The sequence below is a fragment of the Scophthalmus maximus genome, chromosome 6 (assembly GCF_022379125.1).
Source record: "Scophthalmus maximus strain ysfricsl-2021 chromosome 6, ASM2237912v1, whole genome shotgun sequence".
Lineage (NCBI taxonomy): Eukaryota > Metazoa > Chordata > Actinopteri > Pleuronectiformes > Scophthalmidae > Scophthalmus > Scophthalmus maximus.
This window is the reverse complement of record NC_061520.1, coordinates 12,905,001-12,931,190: the sequence shown is the minus strand read 5'-3', so window position 1 is coordinate 12,931,190 and position 26,190 is coordinate 12,905,001. Positions and strand designations below refer to the sequence as shown.

The 26,190-nt window shown below is 42.4% G+C and overlaps 3 protein-coding genes across 8 annotated transcripts in view; 1 reads left to right on the top strand and 2 right to left on the bottom strand.

Annotated features, from left to right (window-relative positions):
* Window positions 1-101: 101 nt before the first annotated feature.
* Window positions 102-2,088, bottom strand: LOC118309281 (protein B4). Its single transcript, XM_035631212.2, has 5 exons — window positions 1,403-2,088; window positions 1,035-1,291; window positions 846-954; window positions 709-758; window positions 102-427 (listed from the first exon to the last, which is right to left on the bottom strand). The coding sequence occupies exons 1-5, from the start codon at window positions 1,503-1,505 to the stop codon at window positions 161-163; spliced, it is 786 nt and encodes a 261-aa protein (XP_035487105.2). The 5' UTR covers window positions 1,506-2,088; the 3' UTR covers window positions 102-160.
* A 729-nt stretch (window positions 2,089-2,817) lies between these two features.
* LOC118309453 lies at window positions 2,818-7,524 on the top strand. 6 transcript variants are annotated; one of them, XM_035631613.2, is made up of 10 exons: window positions 2,818-2,991; window positions 3,113-3,139; window positions 3,315-3,602; window positions 3,929-3,979; window positions 4,049-4,123; window positions 4,307-4,390; window positions 4,996-5,001; window positions 5,617-5,705; window positions 5,812-5,916; window positions 7,386-7,524. In XM_035631613.2, the coding sequence occupies exons 1-9, from the start codon at window positions 2,943-2,945 to the stop codon at window positions 5,902-5,904; spliced, it is 762 nt and encodes a 253-aa protein (XP_035487506.1). In that variant the 5' UTR covers window positions 2,818-2,942; the 3' UTR covers window positions 5,905-5,916; window positions 7,386-7,524. The 6 variants fall into 6 exon arrangements, with proteins under 6 accessions (XP_035487506.1, XP_035487508.1, XP_035487503.1 ...); XM_035631615.2 differs by having other exon boundaries at window positions 4,301-4,390; window positions 5,617-5,693; XM_035631610.2 differs by having other exon boundaries at window positions 2,819-2,991; window positions 4,894-5,001.
* The window catches only part of cacna2d3 (calcium channel, voltage dependent, alpha2/delta subunit 3), a 35,015-nt gene continuing 15,423 nt past the window's right edge, over window positions 6,599-26,190 (bottom strand). The window contains exons 8-41 of the mRNA XM_035631605.2: window positions 25,145-25,307; window positions 24,414-24,545; window positions 22,639-22,699; window positions 22,382-22,532; window positions 22,098-22,172; window positions 21,903-21,992; window positions 19,428-19,541; window positions 18,343-18,421; window positions 17,155-17,288; window positions 16,744-16,761; window positions 15,347-15,418; window positions 15,174-15,254; window positions 14,990-15,064; window positions 14,015-14,098; window positions 13,649-13,720; window positions 13,493-13,554; window positions 13,323-13,390; window positions 13,139-13,184; window positions 12,937-13,034; window positions 12,659-12,752; window positions 11,651-11,746; window positions 11,407-11,528; window positions 10,682-10,759; window positions 10,255-10,316; window positions 10,110-10,154; window positions 9,940-10,002; window positions 9,647-9,717; window positions 9,439-9,514; window positions 9,166-9,206; window positions 8,993-9,048; window positions 8,590-8,707; window positions 8,354-8,466; window positions 8,080-8,162; window positions 6,599-7,529 (exon numbers count right to left, since the gene is read on the bottom strand). Coding sequence (XP_035487498.2) covers window positions 7,437-7,529; window positions 8,080-8,162; window positions 8,354-8,466; window positions 8,590-8,707; window positions 8,993-9,048; window positions 9,166-9,206; window positions 9,439-9,514; window positions 9,647-9,717; window positions 9,940-10,002; window positions 10,110-10,154; window positions 10,255-10,316; window positions 10,682-10,759; window positions 11,407-11,528; window positions 11,651-11,746; window positions 12,659-12,752; window positions 12,937-13,034; window positions 13,139-13,184; window positions 13,323-13,390; window positions 13,493-13,554; window positions 13,649-13,720; window positions 14,015-14,098; window positions 14,990-15,064; window positions 15,174-15,254; window positions 15,347-15,418; window positions 16,744-16,761; window positions 17,155-17,288; window positions 18,343-18,421; window positions 19,428-19,541; window positions 21,903-21,992; window positions 22,098-22,172; window positions 22,382-22,532; window positions 22,639-22,699; window positions 24,414-24,545; window positions 25,145-25,307 — 2,886 coding nt within the window. The 3' untranslated portion in view covers window positions 6,599-7,436. The remainder of the gene's footprint in view (window positions 7,530-8,079; window positions 8,163-8,353; window positions 8,467-8,589; window positions 8,708-8,992; window positions 9,049-9,165; window positions 9,207-9,438; window positions 9,515-9,646; window positions 9,718-9,939; window positions 10,003-10,109; window positions 10,155-10,254; window positions 10,317-10,681; window positions 10,760-11,406; window positions 11,529-11,650; window positions 11,747-12,658; window positions 12,753-12,936; window positions 13,035-13,138; window positions 13,185-13,322; window positions 13,391-13,492; window positions 13,555-13,648; window positions 13,721-14,014; window positions 14,099-14,989; window positions 15,065-15,173; window positions 15,255-15,346; window positions 15,419-16,743; window positions 16,762-17,154; window positions 17,289-18,342; window positions 18,422-19,427; window positions 19,542-21,902; window positions 21,993-22,097; window positions 22,173-22,381; window positions 22,533-22,638; window positions 22,700-24,413; window positions 24,546-25,144; window positions 25,308-26,190) is intronic.

Sequence of the window (26,190 nt, the reverse complement as noted above, 5' to 3'; positions counted from 1 at the left end):
TTTAAGTCAAACCAAGCACCAGATTCGTTAGTGCCAATATTGTGTCCTTAAAGACAAGCCAGCTCTCAATGCCAAGAGTTATGAAATAAAAGTGCAAGAGATCCAAAAGTTAAGATTTTAATGCAAGACAAACATAAAACATCAGTTAAGAACTATAAATTTATTCTGCAGTCTTCTTCGCTCGTTTCCCAGGTGCTTTGGACAGAGCATCGCCGCTCGCTTTGGCAGCCTTGCTCTGGGATGCCTTCTCTGCCTTTGTCTCCTTTGCCGCCTTTGTAGTCTTTGCCGCCTTTGTTTTGGTTGAATCAGCAGCTTCCTTGCCATTCTCCTTCTCTGTAGCTTTTTTAGCCTTTGGCTTCTTTGCTGGAGCAGCCTTTGTGGGAGCAGCCTCTTCATCTTTCTTTGACTTTTTGGGAGGCTTTGAGTCCTAAAACAAAGAAGCAATCTTAGCAGCGAGTCTGCAATAATCTTTAGTCATTTCTGATCTAAATTTCAAACAGAGGCAAAGATAATGTATGCTCAGACAACCCACAAAGTATTAAAAAAGGCAGGATTTATTTAAACTAATTTTCCTCAAAAAGTTAATTTTCACCTAAGTGTTAAAAACTGGTGTCCACCAAGTGTGTGAAACTATATAAATGAACTACACTTCAAGTGCTTGTATTCCCACATGAAGTTAGACATCTCTCAGCATAAAAACAGTCTCACCTCCTTTGACTTGGCCTTTTCAGTGGCACCATCTTTCTTCTTTGTGGCACCTTAAATAATTTCCACGCAATTAAAATCAACTCCTGTAAGACTGGCCCACATTTCAGATAGTGGTAATGTTATCGTCTAATTCTTACCTGCTTTTGGGGGCTTCTTGGCTCCGTCCTTGGACGGTTTTGGAGCTTTTTGCACATTAGGATCCGTGTTCTCAGTTTTTGCCTTTGGCTCCTTGACTTTTGGCGCAAGCTGCACACGGGACAGAACAGGGACAGATTAACAATGTTGTTTGACTCACTTTGATGAAGCTGCAGACCTGGTCGTCTTACCCTAAACTTTCCCATCGCGCCTGTAGTGACTTTGGCGTTGGCGGGGCGCACCAGCGTGCCATTCTCGATCCCCCTTTTCAGTGACTTACGGACCAAGTTCTTCAATCGCACCAAATCCACCGAGGGGTATGTCTGTTTGATATAGCTCTGGATCGCTTGGGACGAGACCCCTTTGCGCGAGTCCAGCTCTTCGAGCGCCTTTCTCACCATGATGGCTGTGGATGGATGAGTCGCAACTTTACGCAGCGCTGGAGCATCTGGAGAACAAACGACAGATTCATACAAACGTGGCAACAACATTGTGTCGTTTTAACAACATCGGCCTAACGAGTCACTTCTCCCGGATTCATTGGCGTCAGCGCACAGACCTGGCTTGGCCTCCTCCTCCTCCTCCTCCTCCACCGGGACGTCGCCGGGTTCTGGCGCTGCAGGCGGATCCGCGGAGAGCGCGGCTGTCCTTTTAGGAGGCATCACTGATCGGACACAATATTAAAAGAAAAACAGGACACACACAAAGCAGCAGCAGCAGCAGCTTCTCCCCCGAAGTCTCAAAGCACGCGACATGTGCTCCTCGGCCGCGCTCCGTCTTTATGCAGTTCCTTCCGGTGCAACGAGCCCAGGTGGATCACATCCCACCAGCTGCGACGCATCAGCGGATGCCACTCTTAAGATCCTGCTCCGAGGGAGTTTTCTGTTTTCCGCCTGGTAACAACAAAAGCAGCTACATAAAAGGGACATTTTTGTAGTCTGCACTACAGTGACTCCAATGTCCAGCTCCATAAATAGTGGAGGTGAATGTGGATTTGCGGCAACTATCACATTGACGCAGTTCAGTGTTGACCAATGGGCTGACATGCGACAGTGTTGCTAAGAAAACAGCGGAGATCAATACGATATATACGTTTATTAGATAAATAGACAATAAAAACACTAAAGCTTGATATTTAGTCCCCCTCCAATGAAATGTGTAAGAGCATAAAACAAACTACAGAGCACAATGAATGACTTTGAATTTATGTATTTATTTGATATATAAAAATGTTTTGAAAAAAGGGACACTGTTGTGTATTCAATAGAGCACCATGGCAACAATTTGCATGTTTTTATTTAATAAATGTAAATCTCACATTGTCCAGAAATCTTCTGTTGACTGATAGTCGTGGACTTTGACATCCACTTTCACATGAGAAGTGATATCAAGACAAACCTTGGACAATATTACTGATTCAGGATTCACAGTATTTTCCTAAAAATTCTAAGAACAAAGAACTTAAAGTTCATAAAGCATTTGATTTATTACTGATTGTTGTCCTTTGAGTCAATAACGTACTTGGACTGCTATATCTGTCATCTTTTGTCTCACTCTGGCAAAACACATTTCTAGAATATGATTCCCTGAAACTATCGTTTGTACATTTGTTGATATCACCGGTGTTACTGGCATCGCATGAAGATATAATAATGGGGGGAAAAAAGTTCAGGTTTGACTGGACTATTAAAGCTATATCACCCTTTATGTTGCTGATATAGACTGTAAACTTTCTACAACCTTTATAGTCGTTCATTCTCCACTGCACTGTTCTCTTCATGTCATCTCACTGGTTTTAAAATAGCAGAAGCCGCGATGACGTGAGTAGAGGTTACACACACACACACACACGCACACACACACGCACACACACACACACACACACACACACACACACACACACACACACACACGCACACCCGCACACACACAGTAACAACACAAGTAACAAGTTCTCTAACCAGGATGTGTGTTTCTGTTTGTGTGATTCACGACTGATGCACACTGTGGTTTTCTTGTTCTGCAAAATGACACTTTAGTATGTTAGAGTCTGTGTCGTCAGACACGAAAGTATCTTTGGAGGATTGTGGACAGTCTCAATGTTCAGCTTCATAATGGCTGGACGCCTGTTGTTGGGCATCCTCATCTGTAGGTCAACACTCCGATAGATACAATTATTATTCATGTTGGCTTTTACATGTGGTGTTTGTTTTTTGTCATTTTATTGTGGGACTATTATTGACCATGTGACACTTTTAATTTTCAATAGGTACTTTTCAAGAGATTCATGTTGAAGGTCAGTTTTTGATTCTTTACCTTCTAATGTTCAGCTTGGCTGTTTTCACTCAATGAGAAGTTTATTGTGGGCTGTATTAATTAGACCATTTTGAAATTCCTCATTAGAAATATTATGATACTGATGCAACTGTTAAGAATTTAATATAACAAAATGTTTTTCTCTAATGTTTCAGCGATTCCTCCACCTAAACTGACAGCGAATACACCAGAGATCACGGAGACAGACACAGTCACACTGAACTGTCTGTCTCCATCAAATCCCTCTCCATCTCAGTGTTATTTCTACACTGGGGGGGAATCAACCAAAATCTTCTCTTGTATGAAGAGACTGACAGGGACTGAGCTGCTGCAGATGGCACAACAGAGTTCACCTGCAGAGGTTAAAGTGACATGTTTTTACACCAACATGTATGGAGATATTCCATCTGAACACAGTCCATCATTCACCATCACCATAAAAAGTGAGTGACTTCTTGTACTATATGTTATCATAAAAGTGATAGAGTGAGGGAAAAGAAACAATCACATATGGCTAGTATCATAAAATAGATGTTGCCTCTGTTGCTGCCTGTTCAAATGTCCTAAATAAGACACCGTTGTCCACACAAGAAACTGCTCCATATTCTTTTATAGTAGATATTGTGGAAACAGTCTCACATGATGCAAATATTGTTATTTCCTATGACCACATGTAAAACAAGCTGCACAATGGAAACCTAGAAGATAATGACAAAGAACTCACTAAATGTTCTTAATTTGAAAGTTCTTAAAGTTTTTCATTCAACAGATCGCACTGTTGGCAGGCCTCATGCTTTAACTCCTCTAACTCCTACAAAAGGTAACAAAATTGCACATATCGTGTGGGTTTTTAAGGATTATGACTAATAGGATATGTATTTTCCTTCAGTTCTGACTGTGACAGCGAGGAACGCTGAGGAACATTTGATCACTTCTTCCCTAACAACAGTGAAACCAACATCAGGTGACACAATTACATTTGTGCTTAATTTCATCAGTTTCAGTTTAATAATTCAAACAAATTAAAATAAAATGCATTTTATTAGATAGTGACGAGAGAAGATGAAAGGACATGATGATGCAAAGATATTTTGAACAATTTTTGAAAATATATCATTCAATGTTTATTTTTGTTTTCTAGAAACAGTTACTGCTAATCAAGACACGTCGATCAGTGTGGCTTCTGCTACCAAACCTCCTGTGAACCTGACATCAGGAGATAATGTTAGAGGTGAGTCCATCCAGTATGGCAGGACAGCATTGCTATGAATGTTTTTAATATACATATATATTTAAATTACAATAGGAAACTAACACAACAGTAAACTTGTTTCTAGTGACCCTACTAAAGCCAGCACGAGGCGTGAGGCATATTTTACAGCAAATTTGTGTTTTTTGAAAAATATCAACAAATACATTTAATGTTTTAATTTAAAAAATTGTTCCCAAGTCATCAACAGTGGACATACATGTTTGAGCTGGGCTTGTGCGTATTCCTGTGCAGTGTGAGACTGAAGCAACCTCTTGACAATTATGATGTTAAGCATGTCCATAACTTGAAAATGTAATGATTCATCATGTTCACAACTTTATTTACTTAATGGTTTCATTGATTTTATACTAGTTTCAAAGAAATACTTTGTGATGTTTGGATTTTGGTTTTATCTTTCACTGGAGGATATAATACAATCTTACTGCTCTTGTGTTAGAAAATCAAATGATACTTGTTTGTAGCCTCCAAAACAGACATGAGGATATGGAAGCTGGTTTCCATTACAACTGGTTTTGGAATAACTGTTGTTGTCTCACTGGGACTGGCTCTTCTCTGCACCAAAGGAATGGGTGAGAACTATGTCAGTTAACTGTATATGTCCGGTTAACTTTGAATGTATTTTTTTTAATAAAACGTAGTATATTAATGAAATGGGATGCACAGTGGTGTAGTGGTTAGGAGTGTTGCTCACAGCAAGACGGTTTCCTTACATTCACTTTCAGAGTTGAAAAGGTAAACAAATTGGAAAGAAAGAGGAGGTATTAAAGTGCTGAGGAAATGTTTCTTTTAATAGCAAATGGTCATACAGGTCTGCCATTTAGGGACGTCTTCCAATCAGAGCTTATCCGTTTTCAGTGACCAGTTTATCATGTCTGCACAGCGCTCATGCACAAATATGATTGGATGGTTCTAGTCACACATTTGTGAAATAACAGGAGCCACACAGCTAGACATAGCTATGCATGTATGTGTGTGGCAGATATCTGTCGGCCTGTCAGTTTGTGACCACGATAGCAGCACAACCTTGCATGATTCAGGCATGAAACGTTACAGGTGTGTGTCTGGGATCAAAATGAAGGCAGAGTACTGGTTATTCTCCACATAGATCAGGTGCAGTATAGTGTGGACCTTTTAAAATCTAGATAAAACTACACATCTAACACCTGTCTGTCTATTTTATACAGATGGGGCAATGAGTTGCAGGTCTTTCCTACATGCAGATAATGAGAAACCGAACAGACGAGAGCCTCAAAATGAAAACGTGAGGCATGAGGTACACGATTGAATATGTTTGCTATGTAAGTTTATAGATGCCATAGATTTAAGTTTTCATATGAAGTGTTTTAATGCTCATATTTGGTGTGTTTTTCTTTTTTTAGTCTGTCATATACCACCAGTACGCCACCATCTCTGACGAGCCATATGCATCGGCCCCAAAGGAAATGGTGTACAGCACCCTGCAGCCGGTTTGAAACGTATATAGAGTAAGAGAAAGCAGATTTTCTCAAGATCTTTTTTTAGACCATGTGTAATTTTTTGGTCTTGTCTTTTATGCTGTATTTTATGATCTAATACAGAGGGAAACAGGGGGTTCGAGGGGTGTCTCAGAGCCTGACTGATTACTGATTACTGATTATTGCATTCTATTTGCACAGACGCCTAGGATCTTTTTAAACAAAACCAAAATTTCAATTTGTTAATCTGAAATTCATGCAATTGTTAACCTTTTATTAATTTGACTGTGGCTCACGAGAAGCCACTTCTTGTAGCAGACAACACAGTACAAATAATACCAGACTTGTTCACCTGTGTTGGGAAGCTGCCTTGATGTAACATTTCTCAGAAATCAAAACAGAGCTGGTGAGAAAGTGACTACCTGCCGAATGTCGTCACTATGTAAGGTTGTAAATTGTCTTCACTCACTCACTCACTCACTCACTCACTCACTCACTCACTCACTCACTCACTCACTCACTCACTCACTCACTCACTCACTCACTCACTCACTCACTCACTCACTCACTCACACACTCACACACACACACACACACACACACACACACACACACACACACACACACACACACACACACACACACACACACACACACACACACACACACACACACACACACACTTTTGAGAAAATAACACAAGAGAATTAAGTAAAATATTTCTTTGTATTTATTCGTCAGCTCTCTCAAACATATTGTTTCGCGGTCACCTCAACAAATTACGGCTGCATGTATGAATGTGACTTTCTTAAACACTGTTAAATCTTCATCATGCATCTTTAGCTTGTCTGAACCATCTTCTGCTTTAAAACAAGGAGAAACTGACAGAGGAGAAGTTCAAATGTTCTGTTGTCTCTGATATTTTACATGATCCATATTATTATCAACACCAAAAAGAACTTGGTTACAAAATAAACTTATAATATTTAAAGGAGAAAAGTATGACGGCACTGTCAATTGTTTTTAGCATTTTAATGCCCGACATACAGACCGCTCTGCTTTCTTTTCACACGACAAAAGTGCATTGTACATTCTGCAGACTTTAACATTGACTTTCATTTTTTGCTTTGCAACAAAGAAACATATTTGATGTTTGACTTTCAGCATTTGCACAAAGGACTTGTTTTCTGTGCTCCTATGCATTTGTTTTGACTGTGGACATACACGTTGTCTTATTTAATTTCCGCGCACTTTCAGGACAATATGTCAAATGGCAAACTGTCAGTGACGTGAACTGCAAAGCTCCGAGCAAAGTCACCAAGCACTCCCATTAATCTCACTTTCTCCTTCTGCTGCACCACATCATTTATGTTTTCTGCATTAATGGAGGTGAGTCTCAGTGCTACAGGTAAAGTTTTTTTTCTAAGTAGAGCGCTGCCATTTGCAGTGCTATGAGCAAATTAATTTCTTATTGGCCATGTTCTCTATGTGTTTCTAAGCATATTCTAGTTGAGCTAGTCCTTACTGATGTCCACTCCTGCTGCTGATGGTCACCTGCTGATGGCGGCTACTACCAGAGGGAGCAAAGCTGCTGTTAGAGGACTGGAGAGGCCAGTTGCTGAACCACACTCCATGGCATTTTCCTGCAGAACACACAATCCGTTTGTGAAACATATGGAGCAGAACAGGGGTGTGATATTAGACAATGACATGGTTTTATGTGAGATGGATGCTTATAGATACGAACGAGGGATGCACAAACTCACGTCCAGCTACATGAATTTATTACTGTTAAGCCGCTTTGTTGCGAGTATTCTTATTTTCATAGTTTCTATTCACTGTGATAGGACAGTAAAAAAGTACGTAAGCACATGAAGTATTGTGTGCACACAACTGCAGTAAGTATAGTAGGTTAAGGTTGAAGCAATAAGTCAGTGTAGAAATGTTAGGCCTGTGGATATTTTGTCTATGTTGAGACCACTTCCTGTTTGTGTGTTCTGCAATGAAAGAATTGAACTTTCTGAGTACAATCATTTTATTACAAGAAGACTGATGGTCAAAACTATGAAAAAATATGTTTAATAAACTCTTAATGTATTAATGAGGATCTGAGTATTTCAGCTCGAGTGAGAGTTCACTTAGGTGGTGTCTAACACACACAGACAGACAGACAGACAGACAGACATCTCATACCTCCGGATGGAAAGGATGACATGACTCCGGTTTCTTTCTGTCCTTCTGAAACTTCAGTCTGTCACATTTCAGTGACTCGTTGTGTTCAAAGGTGTCAAGGAAATGAATGGACGAACAGAACGGAACTAATATCAGAGCTTCACTAAAATGAACCCTAAAGAAGAAGTCAGTCAGTAACTCATATGTATTCGTATGATTAAACTACTCAATGCACTCAAACAATCAGAAAAGGTTTCCACGTATCAAACATCAGTGTTTCGTTTAGAAAGGATATACATGATCTCGATGGGATCCATGGTTACTGGGGGAGCACTGCTACAGTCACACTTGTTGTCCACGACAACCATGAACAGGTTGCTGCTTGGAATCTGCTGTATGACAAAAGATCTGCAGCCCAAACACAGACGGAGGCTGTTATAATATGAACAGTGGCAGACTGAAAGTGTATCGATAGGAATTAAGGGACTGATTATTGATATTTGATCATTAATTGAGTGACTGAAGCTGTACCTGACGCAGCCCTCGCAGTCAATGTTGCCAGTTGTTTCTTTGATGGTGCGTTCAGAGACAAAAGCAGGGTATTCTGTGTCACATGGAACCATCATGGTTTTACCCCGAGACCTCTGAGCTGCATGTGTGACAGAGAGGCAATGCAACCACAGAGAGTTTCCAGTCCTCACTATCACTCTCTCACACACACATTCACCTCTCTTCCTCTCTCACGCACGCACGCACGCACGCACGCACGCACGCACGCACGCACGCACGCACGCACGCACGCACGCACGCACGCACGCACGCACGCACGCACGCACGCACGCACGCACGCACGCACGCACGCACACACACACACACACACACACACACACACACACACACACACAAGCCTGTAGTGATCATCAGCTGCACTTACCTTTAACTGACAGGTCGACATGCCACCAACTGTACAGGTTAAATTCCAGCAGAAAACTAAAGAGAGAAACATAAACATTAATCATTAACATATAACAACTATAGTGTAGGTATTATGTATGGCATAATATATGATTTATGTTCCTGTACAAGTAATTGTTACCAAAATCTTACATGACAAGTTCAGCCAGAAGCCACTTAACCACCGAGAAAGGCTAAGAAAGAGAGAGTGAGAAAGAGAATTATGTTAGAATCTGTCTGCAGAAACAGTTTCAGGTTGTTTAATCGATCCTCCACTCGTGTCTAAACTCTGTTAACCACAAACTCTACAAAAGGCATTGTGTTCTATAGTCTTGATCTGAACAAATTTAGATGCATTGTTTCACATATGATAAAATTACTGCTGCTATTCTCTTCATCAGCTGATGTTGCATCTCACGCACTTACATCCGATAAGGTGCGCGCGCTGTCGCTGCTCCCAGCGTACTCTCTGCAAAGGGCCTGGTAGTCGTACAGCGTGATCCTGCAACACATAGAGGCCGGGGTCACCGTCGGAAGGGAATAACCAACAGCAACACATAAAATGACTAACAACAAATTGCGTTAAAGGCCATGTTCACTGGATCCCTGGCTAGTGCTAATTTGTGGCTCAGACCTTTTGAAGGACCCCATTTGTAGAAGTTTGGTCATAACAGCACCTTCCACCTCTCCAAAGAAAAGCCCTGTCTGAGGGAGAAGAGATGTCAAAGCCCAAGGGAAAACATGTTAAAACATATGGCAGATTGGGGTGTACGAAATAATGGAAATATAGGATTATTAAATCAGCCATGGCAGTTTTTTTCATCACTCGGGGTCTGCAGGAACACCACACTCACATGCCATCTTTAAAGTTGATAAAGGGAAGCTGGTGAAGATGTAAACGTGTTGACACAGACATGCACGCTGTACCTGAGATTGCTCTTCTGTGACAAGAATGAAGCCATTGTTGTCAATGAGATAACAGTTGATGTCCTGTCAGGGGGTGAATAAAAAACAGATTTTTTTAACAAACAAAACAACAAAACTACCAGAGGGAAGAAGAAAAAAATCACAAGCAAGAGATGAGTGACTGTTGGTACCTCGTTATCACAGCTAATGCTACATTTTCCATCCAGAGCTGTACACTGAGCACAAAACATTTGGAGTCTAGTTTAGTTTCACGCCATGTCAGGAAGCTCAATTTAAAAAAAACATGTCATGGCAGTTGAGTGGTTGTGTGGTTACCTGTCTGCAGGCAGTCCAGAACTTCCTCTGGAAGAACTCAAGCTTCATCTGGATCCCTACAGCTGAGCAAATGACCGAGCGCATAAGCGGCATGCATGTACAACATCCAGAGCTGAGCGTTGATACGATGACGACAATAATAATAATAATAATAACAGCTTTATTTACACCCATCGGCGACAATTTTTAAACCAGTAACTGGTTATAGAATTGTGGTGCATCAGTGTATTTTTTTTTATTGTCAAACGAGCTTAATAGTTAACAGCAAAAACCATAAGACAATTTCAATAGTAATTAGAAGATTTTATATGGGCAACACAAATTAAAATAGTAAAATAACAAAGAGCGTACAAAAAACAAAACAGGATCAAACAGTTAACATTTAACATTACATAACAATTTCAGATAAAAGTTTAGATGTTGTTACCTGCAACAATTGGTGACTTTCTGTCATCGAGGAGCTGGATCGCTGTACTGGCCAAAACCACACTCTTATTGTCCAAAGCTAGAGAGGAAGAGCAGATACTGTCACAAACCATAGTTCACGGTTCACTTTCTGCTCAGTAGGTGGCGCCCTGTACACAAGAAACCACAGCACCAGTTCATTACGTTACAGTATTGGAGTCCAGTCAGAGCTTATTCCACAGCCAGATGACTGCAATATTTTCTGAAATGAGCACTGTAATGGGACACTTCAGGTTACGACGGTGAAGCCTGAGCGGATGCAGTTATCATTAACAGGGGAAAAGGTGGTAAATGTCCTGGAGAGTGACGCTTTTATTCTCCTTTCTCCTGCTCGCAGACTGAACATGGGACAAATTAACTGCAGAGGAGTCGTGAGGGAGGTGAGCTGTGCTGCACATCCCATCAGTGGAAACCAGTAAAAACCACAAACCACAACAGAACAAGGGAATGTAGAGAAAGACTGATTCAGATGTTGAATAACTAAGGCAACCAATTGAACTTCCAAAAAGTACTTTATGTAATGCTGTATGGAAAGTGACAAGTATACTGAGATGAACCTAAGTGATTAACATAAGTGCAGATAATACAGCAGCAGTAGGAAGATAAACTCATGCCTTGTGTTGTTGATATCCGATGCTGCACAGTGCGCACATTTAACGCTGTAATCGCTGCATTTGTTCTGTTTACCTGCGCTGAAGGGAATGGAGTAGATAAATGTGCCGGGGACCTGCTCCGCCGCTCTCTTGTACCACAGAGGGAAGTGATCAGCATTAAACACACCCTCCTTGTCCTCCGCTGTCAGGAAATCTCTGAGGACGCACACAGAATGAAGCTGCAGTGAGGAGCAGTGGATTAGATTCATCAAGCACAATCACGGCGCCGCCTCGCGCTGTAAGTAATGATTAGAGAAACGTCGGGCGGCGCCACTCACTGATTGGAGAGCTGATCGGCGGGCACAAACAAGTTGGTCCTCGACAGCCCAGTGCGTGTTCCCAGGAAGGCAATCTCCACTCCTTTGTCCGAGTTCCTGTTGGCGCAGTGCACATGAAGACACTGGTGCAGGCCCTGAGCATTTCTGACCGCAGATTACACACAATGACACAACCCCACCTGAAATCTAGGATTCCCTTTTAAATACAACATTTAGGATTAATGACAAATTCCCGAGGGCTAGACATTCAAGACAAGCTGATCATGAGAGCCGCAATACTTTGAACGCTATTGAGGTAGTCCCCAGTTCTCAGAGGAGGGGTCCCTCTGTAACACCTCTTGCAATGACAAACCTATTGGATTTTTCTGATGATTTTCTGTCTCTTTAATATGGTATATATATTTGTATATGTTTCTGTGCTGGATCGTTTGTTGTTGTTTATTTTTTCTGTCTAATTGAGTCTTTAACCTTCAATTTGAGTCTATTGTGATAATGAGCCCACAATGTCACTTCCTGATATATCGCAGGCCTGTACGCTCTTCCTTTAGTTCTGTTAAGTCACCCTGATGAAGGCCAGCGGGCCGCAACACGTAGGTGCATTTCAAAAAAAACGTCAACAACATTGATATATTTTTCTTTCCAGCAAAATGTATCACCCCTGCGCCGAAGAGCACCTTGTTGGGTATTTTATACACATATTTCCAAACACACATGCTCCTTTTTTGCCTTTAAAAAAAATAAATATATATATATGTATATAATTTAGGAAATGATGAGTTATGCAGCGAGTAGGTTGCATATTTTATAAAGGTTGTTGGCCAGCTTCCGTTTATCCTTCTTTAACCTGACAACTTACTATCAATTACAACAATTTAATATTACTATCATTTATGTTAATGATTTACGAACATTTGTAATTCAATATGACTCAACAAGAATGTCACGAGCCTTTATCCAGAAACATTTATGATTTCAGATTTGAGGGAAGTGATACCATGTGGTGCTTACTCTGACTTGTTGAGGGCCAGTCCAGTCCAGTAGGCCTCCAGTGGAGCGGTCACCACAGCATCAAACAAAACCTCCTGGATCAGCTCTCTGTCACCTGCACAAGGTAACGTCATGACCTCATCAACAAATTCAGATTTTTCCTTCCATCCTCCATCTCATTTGTCACAATCACATGTTTCTGCTTGCCATCTTGACACTACATGATCATTCGCTCCCCCACAGATGATACAGACTCCATGCAGGACAGTTGATGTAGGTCTGACTCAGATGTCTCTTACATTTGAGGTGCTGTCTGCGGCCCGTCAGGAAGAGCTTGATGGCTTGAATCTGGGTCAGGTGACGATGCTCGTGCTGCTCCTCTGTGTTGCAGTAGGTCCTGTGGTCCAAGCAGAGCCACAGTGTTACATCAGCTTCCTGGAGGAACATTGCGGCATAACCTACATAATGCATGAATGCCCTCATCCACAACCCCAGCGTTACCATTCGTCCGCCAGGGCGACATCTGGCTGTTCCAGATCACGGAGCCCTGAAAAACACAAGTCAGTAACGCTTCAGCAATGCCAGCATGGGTAGACTGATTCAACAGGCCCTCCCAGGTCAGAGTGACATTCATCTTAACTGTCCTTTTTTCAACCGAGTGAACGACAGAGCTGCAGTGACGCACCTGCTTCGAGTGACACATTTCCTCTGAAGAAGTATTTTCCGTGGCCTCTGGAAAGAGCAACTCCGACACTAGAAACGACAACAGATGACAGAGTCAGTCAGGGTTTGACTGGAGTAGAGGCATAAACTGAGAGAAGGTCATTTGGGAACATAATACAACTTTTCTTCCACCTGAACGGAGTTCCCTTGATGTCGGTGTAGTAATAGTCATTGTGCATTTTCAGGACGCGCCTCTGAAACAACAGAACAGCTCGGATTGAGATTTACTCCTTTAGTTTCACTCTCATCAGATTGCAAGACACTAAACCTCTTTATCAGCGACCTCACCCCTCTGTCTACCGTCTTCTTCACCTCCATGGAGAAAGTCCCTGTCTTCCTGTTCACCATGGCGTTACGTAGCTGAGAAATAAAGCACACAGAGCAGAGAGGTCAAAGCTGGCTCATGGATCCAGCAGATTGTTGGTGGCTTGCTATCTGACAGGGACGCTGATACCTGAGCAGTAACACTGTGAATCCTTAGGTTTCATTTAATCCAATAGAAACCGCCAATACAGTTACAGTGTGAAATCAAGTAACTGAATCACAGAGTGTTGTATTTTGATTGCAGAACATTCAGCATTGTTGCATTCTGCACCATATACATGCTTAAAAAAACATAATTACAATATTTGTAATAGTTTTTGACACACGTACAGAGTCATCTTTGTCCTCCCACTCCACCTCAGAGAGATCCACGCTGCTGTAGTTGGGCTTCCTTCTCTTCTGACCCTGCTGATACTACACAGAAGAACACAATATACAGTTTTATTTGACTAAAGGTTTAACCCTTGCTCCAACGTGTCAACCAGCTAATCTTGAGTCAAATGTAAAATCTATATGTGACACCTATTTTTCCAAAAATATGAGTAAATTATAAAGAAATAAATCTGTTTTTGGAATGTTTCACCACAATTTGTTGTTGCTGTTTTCGGTTTCCTTGTTAAAAACAAAAAACTTGTGTATCCTTTCATTCTAAAATGCCCCCTTGTGGAAGTTCTGCTGAGTAATTATTTAGCAAATCATCTGTGAAATTAACACTGTCAAGTAAATTAAAAACTAATTGATTTGATTGATAGAAAAGCCACCCTCAAACAAGTCTACGTTACAATGTACAGGTCAAACTCTCGCTACTGTATGTAGTGGACAAGAAACAACAAGTCAATGACTGCCACCACAGCACAGTTTTAGCCACAACAAAACAACAACACAGATACACACACACAGTTGCACAGAGAGGAATAGCACTAACACTGGCACACACAGATCCACTAGCACAGCCATAGCTCCCTAGGAACCAGTGGTCCCAGGGTGAGCGGCTGTGGTTTCTGCCAGTGAGTGTTAAGTTACCTCTGGGTAATGTCAGGCCAGCCGGCCCTATGAGTGGCCTTTATCCCTGCATGCATACATCAAAGGAAAAGGTGGGGATTACAGACTACACGAGCCAATGTCGCCTCCTAACCAGAAAAACACATTTGTCTCGGCGTGCCCTCGTCGAGGCGGGTTCAGTTCATCATTTCGGTTAGGCACACAAATTGCATGGACGGAACATGAGAAGGAAACACAGGGTAAAAGTCAGTGAATGCTGTGAGACTGTTCAGGTGTAAGAGCGATGTGAAGGAAGTGAGTTACCAAAGGCCTGAGGTCCGGATGTGTCAGGATGTAGCCATTGTTGGTGATGGCAAATACATATCCATGGATCCCCAACTAGAGACACAAAGTGAGATACAGGACGGGAAAGATATTTCACAAAAATGCATATTAATACATTCATTTATTTTAAGTAAACGTTCAATAACAGCTGATACCACCGTACCATATGTTTGGGGATGAGCTTCATCAGCTCCTGCAGAGGGATGTCTGTTCCTACGACCCCCAACAGAATACCCTGGTTCTTCTGCATGAAAAGATTCAACACAAACACACGCACAAGTTGAGATGAACATCGCACAAATACTCCCTTAGTTACTCGCTCGTTCGCTCACTCACCGTTTCATTCTTTGTGCTGAAGACAGGCATGGCTACTGTAGTCATCAGGCTTGGACCCGACTTGGCCTTCAACTGTAAAAAAAATAGAATCAGGACTGTGTTACTGATACATATACTGGGGTGTGATACCACTGAGAGAAGAATCAAACTCTGCTCAGGTTTTCAAGCATCAGTCAAAACTACTACAAAATTTAAAATCAGACTATTAAACATTATCTTAATCATACACATCTGAGTGTATCATTAAGCAAAAGGAGCTACAAAAGAAAATAAATCATGCTGGCTCTAGATGTGCCAGACTGATTTGACTCAGAGAGACAGCGGTGATTTCTTGCATAATTGTATACATTGTTTATATGTATAGCTTCCAAATCCAGTCCTGCAGTATTTCATGTGTACATGGTCCTGGTCTGAGCCTTCCTGCTGTCAAACCTGAACCCAGTGAAGCTTGTGTGGAGCTCAGGTCAGGGTCAGCGGAGGCGGACGACGGCTGACATAATGAAGCACATGAGCGCTGTTAAAGTAGGTCTGCTATTCCCTCACCTCTTGAGTCGGCCCAGCTGAACGGGCGTGTATCCATGCAGGAGTGTGTGTGTGTGTGCCTGTGTGTGTGTCGCTGATGTCAAATGAAGAATGGTGGGTCCTTAAATTCACCACAACACACAGTGGAAGAGAAAACTGGACTGCTGTAGCACACACACACACACACACACACACACACACAGACACACACACACACACACACACACACACACACACACACACACAGGAAATCCATGGATGCCCAACCACCTCCATTTCTCTCTCCATCTCCCTCTTTCCTCTCTCTCTCTCTCTCTCTCTCCCTCTCTCCCCCACTCTCTCTCTTTCTTGGTCTCCCCTCTCCCCTCCAATGTCAGTTTTATTATAGGCTTTAGGAGATAAAATGCAATGATCCACAGAATGATGAATGGTGTGTCTGAGGCCGAGATACAACAGCACACACTCCAGAGGACAATCTCCCAACCCTTCTCTCTGTGTGTTTGTGTGTGTGTGTGTGTGTGTGTGTGTGTGTGTGTGTGTGTGTGTGCATCGTCTCCATACTAGAAAGAAGTGCAATAAATGCTTCTCCACTCTGTCTGTTCCTCCGAGGGAAGAGTCTCTTCATGGGGAATATTAAAGCATTATGTTGAAACGTAGGGTCAATAAGCAGCTAGTTAATCTCTCAAGTCACTTCTACTTTATACAATAAGACTCAAATTTGCTGTGTCCCAGTGGAAACCTTTGATTTCCTGCCCACGATCTCCTTGCGGACCATAGTTTAAAACTATACTTTGTAACATCCAGCCAGTTCTTTTACAATGAGACAACACATCAATTATACCTGAGAGCACAAAGAGATCTAATCGCATACTCACTTTATGAGCCTGGGAAAGCTGAAATGAAAGAAGACCCATATAAAAATTGAATCGTCCTCTGAATTAAAGTCAGCACATTCTGCATTGACTTTGTGGACACAGATGTACATCAGGGGGAAGATCCATGCAGATTAATGAAGCTCGTGATGAGGAATCATTGCAGCAGCATGAAGAGTAATGATGAGAAAGCAGATGCACACATGGGCACACTTACTGTACAGTACAGGGGTGGACAAAATAACATGAACACCACACAACTCAGTATAAAGCAGGATAGTGGAATCAACACCTCTGTGATACAACTTCAGTGTTTGTCACTGTAGTGGGTTGCAACACATTGCAGGGGCATCATGCAATATCTAGGGACGCTCACACACAAAGTCCCGACGCTGCTTTACACCACATACTCACAGCACTGTCCACGTAAGCTTCAGTCCACACTGTGTCGTGCTCGTGATCGATGACCTTCGGTCGGCTCATGACGTGTAGATACCTCATCACGTTCTCCTGGACGTCGGCTAAGGTAGAGATCTGACTGAAATACCCTGCAATAAAACACACACATGCTAATAATAAATCCAGAAATCTCTCTCTCTCTCTGTCTGTCTGTCTGTCATCCCACTCTCTCCTCTCTCCCCCATTTCTCTCCTCTCACCCCAACCGGTCGAGGCAGACGTTCCGCCCACAGTTCGGTTGTTCTGGAGGTTTCTTCCCCCCTCCACGGTCACTAAGTGTTTGCTCTTTGTAGGAAATGTTGTGTTTCTTTGTGATATTGTGAGGTCTCAACCTCACTATGTAAAGTGCCCCTATGATAATGTATGTTGTGATTTGGTGCGATACAGATTAAATTGAATTGAAATTGAATCACACATTAGATTATTCTTTTGTAACAATGCCGTAGGCAACAACAGGCAAAAACATTGTTACTAGTCCTACTGATAAATCCAGAAATCTGTTTGTCTGTCTGTGTCTATGCTAATGCTTGAATTTTCTTGACAACCTCTGATTTGATCCCCTTTAAACTCTAACACCCAATTATAAGTGCTTGACTTGGTGTCAGCTCCTGCTGTTGCTGACAATCCTTCATATTGGACATGTAAGGTTGTTTCACAGTGGGAGTCTTTGTGGGGAGGGAGGTTTGGGGCTCGTCTCCCCACAATCCCCCTGTGATCTGTTTCCCCGCCTGTGAATTTCCTTTCCAGAGGGCACTCATCCAGAGCGTTGACATGTCGGAGCCATCAGCGGCGAGCAGCCAAGGGGGAGACGCGCTGACAGGAAGAGGGATTAGAGCAGATTGACCTCTGACCCCCCCAAGTGCCACTTCATTGCCTCTTGGCAGAAAGAGCCTGAGCCACCACACACACACACACACACACACACACACACACACACACACACACACACACACACACACACACACACACACACACACACACACACACACACACACACACACACACACACACTAAACAACCAAACCACTTGGATACCCACACATCCTCAACCTATCACATTAGTGCGCAGAAACATCACATCAGGCCACATTCGACTCCCTGACACTGGCCTGTCTTGGAAAGTGTTTATCAAAAAGTCTCAAACCTTTGTTGGCACAAGCCATCCATTTCAGGTTATCAGCAAACGCAGACTCGCGTCCGATCAGGTAAGGGAATATGCGCACCTGTGCAGAGGACACATAGATGTCGACAGTTTCAGAGATGGAAGGATAAACAAAACATGCAAAGTGATGTGTCTCCTCAGTTGCCTACCTTATCCTGCCATCCCGATTCTATCTGGGTTTTTTACACCCTTACATGGAAACAGAGTTAAGCAGCTTTTCCACCTTTTCATTTACAGTGAAATTTCTTTTTCAGTTAATGCAGATAAATTCAATTAATTTCCTTCAGTGGGGGGTTGGGCACGAGGGCACGTTCCAGTGTCCTTTTAAAGAGCGCTGTGTGACACTTTGCCAAACCAGTTCGGCTCATTGGCTCCAGATGCTTTGCTAAGCATAATGCACATAGAAAAAACTGAATGGCTGCCATATAGCAGCCCTGAGGGTGTAAGGGGGTGGGGGCTGGGATACCCTGCCAAACATTGCCCTGTACCCCGCCAAACACTGCCAACACACATATGCTTGATAGGACAGAGTAAAAGCCCCTGAGCTGTTGTTTTTATTGCTCTTTGAATAGCACAGCAGTCAATTTTATTCCAATTGCTTTTTGGTCTTACAAAGGGAGCCTGACAAAAGATTTTAAATCCAGTGTTGAGTCCTGGAAGAAGTGTGAGGAGGGCACAGCAGAGGGGGTACGAGGACCAGAGCCTCCGAGACTGAGCTGCTCGTTCATGCTCTGCCCTTGAAAGCGGTTAATTTCCCATGTTTTATTCCTCATGGGGGGGAAACATTGCTCTGTAATGTGTCAACACATTGAAAAAAATCACACTGACATGGATATTACATTACAGAGTTATGAGTGGTGATGATGAAGGACGAAACCAATTCCACAAAAAACGTCAAGATGCAGCTCCAGCCGGAATATAGTATTAAAATGTACATCCATCGCTGATGCAAGAAAAGTGCAGCGCACGCAGAAAATTCAGAAAAGGACACGTGTGACATTGAACATTAGGCACCACGTGGAAGAGAAAAGAGAGAAAGAGACACGGAAGGAAACCAAGAAAGTCACCTTTCTTTCTGGCCAATTGTGCCTCTCAAATACGTCGTCGTACATCTCAGTCGCCCCGTCGGTCACAAGCATTATGGCCTGGCTGCACAAACTGCCACGACCAGTCTGGTTAAACTACAAAGAAGAAGGACAGCACATGCAGATTTAAACATTAAAAGAGACCACGCGTGCGAAAACCCACAGTTTCCAGTGTGTTTAATGACGATGTCTGATATGGCAGCTGTAAAGCCATCAGTTAATAAAATACCGATAATGTCTTAGTAAATAAACTTGAGGAATGTGTTGCACTTTATTCTGAAGGCGGAAGATGCATCGCAGTAATTAAGTGGTTTATTGACCTGTAACAGTGAATGTGGAGAGAGAGAGGAGTTTGTAGAGACATGGTCACAGGCTGAAACCTGCCGAGCGCTGCTGCTCTCCAGTCACAGGCTGAGTATCAGGGTGTGTAATAAATCATAAATCATCTTCAAGACTGACTCATTGTGTGGTGTCTTATAGGTCCATGTGGATTGGACACTGTATGTTTATGTAACTGACATTAAACAAATAACATAATTTAACAAAAATTAAGGATTTTGCAAATTCTTAACTATCACAACGATACAAATCCATCAAGTACATAAACACAAAATACAAACAGGTCTGAGATAAGGGAACAGTTTCTAACCTAATCATGTAAAAATATATATTTATATATTTATATTTTCATTGCTATTAGAAACAGAACAACATGCATCTTCCACCTCAAACTCAAGCAGCCAACAAGAAAAGAATGAAAACATATTCATATATTAATAATGGATAATCCAGATCAGTTAGAAACAACCAAGCAGCGAGTGCTGCACAGTTACTGTTAAACTGCCCAGGGAAAATACAAATTGCTCTAAAGTAACACGTTCGTTAAAATCTTTTGCTTGTAAGAGACTTTTTTTCACAGCAGATATTGTGGCTGGTCATTGAAGGAAAACGTCCAGGTAGAACTGATAGCATTATTGATATGTCTGTTCTGGTCAGTGAGCCGTGACAGTGAGCGAGCACGAACCAATCCAGGAAAAAGAAAGTCAGCAAAAGTCAATCCAACAGTTTGTGGGCTGTTCTTCTCAAGCTCACCGTTCGCTGACAGTGGAGGCTCCATAGTTTATGCCGTTCACCTTGGCTATAAACCTATAAAAGGCAGCACATGTTCTGACCCTCTTTTCTCTCTTCCTTTAGCTGGCAACTTCCTTTCATTTGTCAACATTCCCTTAGTCCTGTTGTCTTTTTTCACCTACATTTAGTTTTAATACATCATGTTGTTTTATTCCATCACATTTCACCAGCCAGAGAAACTCTCTGCTTCAGTCTGTGTTTAAATATATATTACACCTTTCATTTCAGTATTGTCCAGTAAATAAGTATGTGTGAATATAAATGTCCCAGATAAAAAACATAATGAGTAACAGGGATAATCAAGGACATGATGTTAAATCTAATCAATCACGAGCCCTTGTTGCTCGGGAGCTGATGCTCTTGCTCTGAAATCATTCATGAGGAGGGATCACATATTCCGTGACCGCAAAATGTGGTCAAATATTTCTATAGCTTGCTGTTTTGTGATCCCCCTGTGAAAGAGTGCTGTATGACAACAGTGCTCTCATTCAGATGGGCAGCAACACCAGGACGAAATACAAAAATGCTGCAGTGAATTTCTTTTTGATCTGTTCTACGATCGGCTGCATTTTGACTTCATTCACTGGGTACATAGCAGGGAATTTCAGAAGTAGGCTACCGGCTACCTGATTACCATATTCATCGCAGGGGCTTTAATTAATCTGACAAATGCAGAGGTAAGAGCTGCACTCCGTCCGCTGCAGCGGCGCAGCCAAAGCTGGCCTGAAAACAGGGAGATAAAAGGAGTGCGGCGTGGTCCTGGCCTTATCTGCTTTGTGTTCCAATCAGCCACGTTATTAATCATTGACATTAATTAGAGCCATTAATCATGCTTCAGAATAGATGTGTCTGTGTTTGGAGGGCGGGATGGGGATAGCACTGGTGCGTTTCAACAGGCTACACACCTCCCGAACGCTCGGAGAGATTCGACCGGAGTGTGCTACTGTTTATGATTAGCTGAGAACACGCAGAAGACGCTTCAACACTGTCACTGAAAACAAATGTGGCTTGTCAAATGAACATTTTCCCTAATCTTCTGGTCAAGTGGAGCCCACGAAATAAATGGGAACAAAGTTTATTTGGGATATCTGAGCACATGCACAAATTCATTACTTTTTGCTAAATGAATCAATAGGAAAATTATTAATTTTGCGAAAGCTCATGGATACTCAAAAGCATTGTCACGTAATCAGTCAACAGAAAACACAAATTTAGTAGATCCGCATTGTTATTAATTTTTTAAATGGAATATGCACTGATTATATTTATAGTGGAGCAGCATCACCAATTCAACTGACAGTCACAGTTTACTGTACTGGAACTTACATCACTCAGGATCGTGAACGCTTCGGTCAGAGCTACCCCCAGCAGCCCGATCCCTTTGGCAAACAGTTTGTCCAGATGTTCGCGGAAATGCTGATGGATAACAATGAAAGTTGGGGGGAAAAAAAGGTTTTAAACATAAATTAGCCTGAAAATCCACATGCATTAATCATGAGTCAGTTTGGAATAGAGACTCACGTCTTTATTGGTTCTGTCGGCCCGCACCAGCGTGCCATTCAAACAGGGCTCCACGTAGTGAATCTCCTGATTATACTGGGGAAATATAAATGACATAAGCACTCTTTGTTTCTCAGGGAACGTTATCCAAAATAGAAATGTCTAAAATAATTGAATAACCAGAAAGAGAATATGATTAGACAGAAATGTGACAGAACATGAAAATAAACAAAGACACACACACACACACACACGTTCGGTCACAAACTGAGGAAAGGCGACAGTCGGGTTTAACTAAAACTTACAGCAATGATGTTGAAGAAGTCGTCTTCTCCCAGTGTGTCCAATATGGATGAGACAGTCTGTCTGGCAATGGTCAGCCTCAGTCCTTTCATACTCCCACTCACATCGACTAAGATAACTACATCCTTTGGAGACGTTGCTGCCTGGATGTACCTGTCATAATAGGGTAAATTGCACACCATGAGACCTAGACTGTTACAATAGTGAAGGGATGATAGTGTAAGTTCAACAATATGCTGTCAGGCGTGCGGAGGCGTACCACTTCCGATTCCTGCAGTCGAAGCCGATGACACCGTGTTCGTCTGGATGCCACTTCACTCCTGGGGAGTGGATCAGGAAGTCAATGGAGAGAAAGAGAGGGAGGCAGAAAATAGCGGAGTAGACAAACACAGGCACAGTGCCCCAGGATGTTTGTTATATGAGAGTAAAGCAGCCGCATCGAGGTGTGATTTCTTTATCTCTCAGTGGACAAAAAGTTGACTGCATCGTCTAAAGGACGTTATATTGCTATGCTGCATTCAGACATGCACTGAAGTCAGGACATTCTCATGAACTTTACTGGAGGGTCTGTATAGTAGAACGCTAATATCTGCAAATGTTGCTCCGAACTTTTCCCTCCAGCCCCCTCGTACAATTTTGGGAAAATGTCCAAGTGTATGTGCTGTACCTCCATGTAAGAGTACAGAAGGAAAATGTCACGGCGAGCGAGTCGTTGGGAGCTCTACCTACGCACTACCCCTTGCCTGGAGGTTGGGGAAATGCTCCTGTTGTTTGCGTGTGACACAGAAAATCTCCTGTGGGAGAACCTCCCAAACAACACGCGTCATTTTGGACCTTAAATTGTAAATGTTTAAAGGATAAGTTTGGTGATATTCTCTCATCTTTTTTTATTGTCCAAAAATTTCTATTGCCAAAAATTCCCCCACTAACAGGTATTGTCTGTTTATTGCTCTGATTCATGGGCCTCCACCCTCGTCCAGAAACCATTAAAAAGACATCAGCGAGCCTCACTCTCGTGTTCTTTCATTGTGATGAACACACACTGTGTAGTTTATCTTGAGCAAAACCCCACATTCACCATCCTGCTGCAGTAAATGCAAACTCGAGCAATAAATGTGGATTATGTGGCTAAAAATAGTCCCCAACAAAGAAAATTACACTATTCCCTCCAGTGTAAGGAATGTCTGCTATAAACTATGGGGCACAGTTGTTTTTAAGGAATTCATTTACTCCCTGTAATACGAAAGGTGAAAGTTTATATTCTCTTTTTGGTGGGGGTATTTTTTTGTGATTCATGGCCAATTCAAAAAGATGTAAGTCTTCAAGAAGAACCAATAAATGGGCAGAGTAGTGACATGCTGAGAGACATGCTCAAGTTAGTTTGAGTCTTTTCATGTAATTTGTTAACATAAAAGAATAACAGCCTAGACAATAACATTTTAGTGTTTCCTCTTAATTGTCAGGAAGATGATTGTTGAACAATGCTAACAAATAAAATGTCTGTCTACATTCAAAATCGTCTCTCTTCAACAGCACGGCCAAAACAAAAAGGAAGAGTCAGATGTGATTTTTACTTTTAACTGGTGAATAGAATTTCTTCTTATATACCAGGCATACATATCTGCACACTGATGTCATCAGTTCTATTTCATCTCTGGACCAAGCGGCTGTTTAACATCATCGAAATAGATTCGATAGGTGCCTCAGTGCGGCTGTAGGTCCACGCTGGCAAATGCTGATTAATTACAGTCTGTATATATGCATCCTCTCTGATGGTCTGTAAAATTACAACGTTAGCCAAATCACCCTTTTAGTGCTTCTGAATCATTTGTTCTGATTTCTTTTTCTCGTGCACTGACATCTGATAGCTCCCATGGGACAACCCTTTCTTTTCATAAAAACACACAACACACACACACACACACACACACACACACACACACACACACACACACACACACACACACACACACACACACACACACACACACACACACACACACTGAAATGTGAAGACAGAAAGACAGCACTCACCGGGGTACTGCCTGAAGAAACCCTTGGCACTGCCAAAGTACTGCCAGATGAGTGTGGGGTCTCTCTCAAAATTATCCACAAACACTTTATTCAAGGCCTCCGACCAGTACACTCCGTTCACTATGTCGGGATCTGAGGAGGTGGAGGACAGGAGGCAGACACGTGCAAATTCAATGGTGGTAACGGTGGTAACGGTGGTAACGGTGGCAACGGTGACCATCCTGGAACGTCCTTGTCACCATTACCGTGTGCACAGTTGACCTTTGTACCTTATTGACCCCCACCCCAAAGAAAAAGGAGATTTAGTGCCTGACTAAATCATCCCCTCCCCTCCTCCTGCTGGACGCGCCTCCCTTTGTGTTGCGAACAGAGACTTATGGGGAGTCCATTACAGCCGAACAAAAGCCGCCCAGGCGATACACAGCGAGAGGCGACACACTCTGTTATACAACAAGAAGGGACTGAGCAGCTTCCGTATGAGCAACATCTCCCCCCCCCCCCCCCCAATCCCCCCTCTGCACTCTGTCTGAAGTTATTGAAAGGTGGGCAGTTGCTTTCTCTTTAAGCCTGGACAACTATCGATCCCCCAACTCCACTTCTCCCCGCCCGTGTCAGCGCTACAGCTTCAACTACCATCTCTCCCTTACACCTCTCACTTTTCCTCCCTCTGTTCTCTCCTCCCCGTTCATCAACCCCGCCACATCATCCCGTCTTCCGGCTGGTCCCGTTACCTTTGTTGTACATGTTGGTGGGCACCTGCACCACACTGAGGCTCAGGTTGACCGACAGGTTATTGAAATGATCGTTGGGCTCAAGGAGGAACTCTCCGCCCAGGTCCACGTTATTTCCCTCCTCGTCCACTTCATTGATCAGCACAGCGTTGAAGTACTCGTACTGAGGAGAGGAGTGGAAATGGAATATGTTAGAGACTCTGCAGTTGCACCAAATGTCGACTGAAACGTGCCTGGGATGGTACGAGTGTAATCGTGCATCATTCTTTTAGCTCAAACTCAAGTCTACCTCACGAATACTCACATGTCCGTGTGCACTGAATGTTTTGTGGTTGCTGTATTGATTCCTTCTGTACGTGTGTCCATTATGTGATCCCTCGCTTACATGATTTAATCGTAAGTGATTGGGAACAAATCCACAGTCCTCACTCTCACAAAAGTCTTTTTAGGATGAAATTCACGTTTTCCTTATTTCCCCTGAAAATATTTTCATTTGCCACAGTATGAATCCAGGAGTGTGGATTTCTCACCTACACCTGGTCAGTGTGAGCCGGGAGAACAAATACAGCAACCAACACATTGTAATGAACATGTGGACATTTGCCTATTTTTTTCAGACGGACTTCAAAAAAAAAAAAAAGGGAACCTGTCAGTGGTTAGACAAATTTTCCGGGCAGTTTATATCTTTTACTCAGAGGTTGCGCCTCAACCAACGCCCTCACAATTTCAATCTATCAAATCAGAAATAATAAAATCAGACAACAGACCTGTAAAAAAGGTTTAGAAAAAAAATAAAGCAAATGGTATAATGTCCTATGGGCTCGGAAATGTTAGTTTGCCTTTTCACAAGGTATAATTACAGTAAAATGCCATTAAATTATTTTCCACGGTTCAGAATATTCATTCGTCCAAACCAAGTTATGCCTCATTTGGGCTTCAGCATCTTGCTCAAGGACATTTCAGCATGTGAGCACGAGGGGTAGATGATCAATTAATGACTGACTTGTTCTACAACCTGAGTTATACCATTTCATCATAAAAAGGTG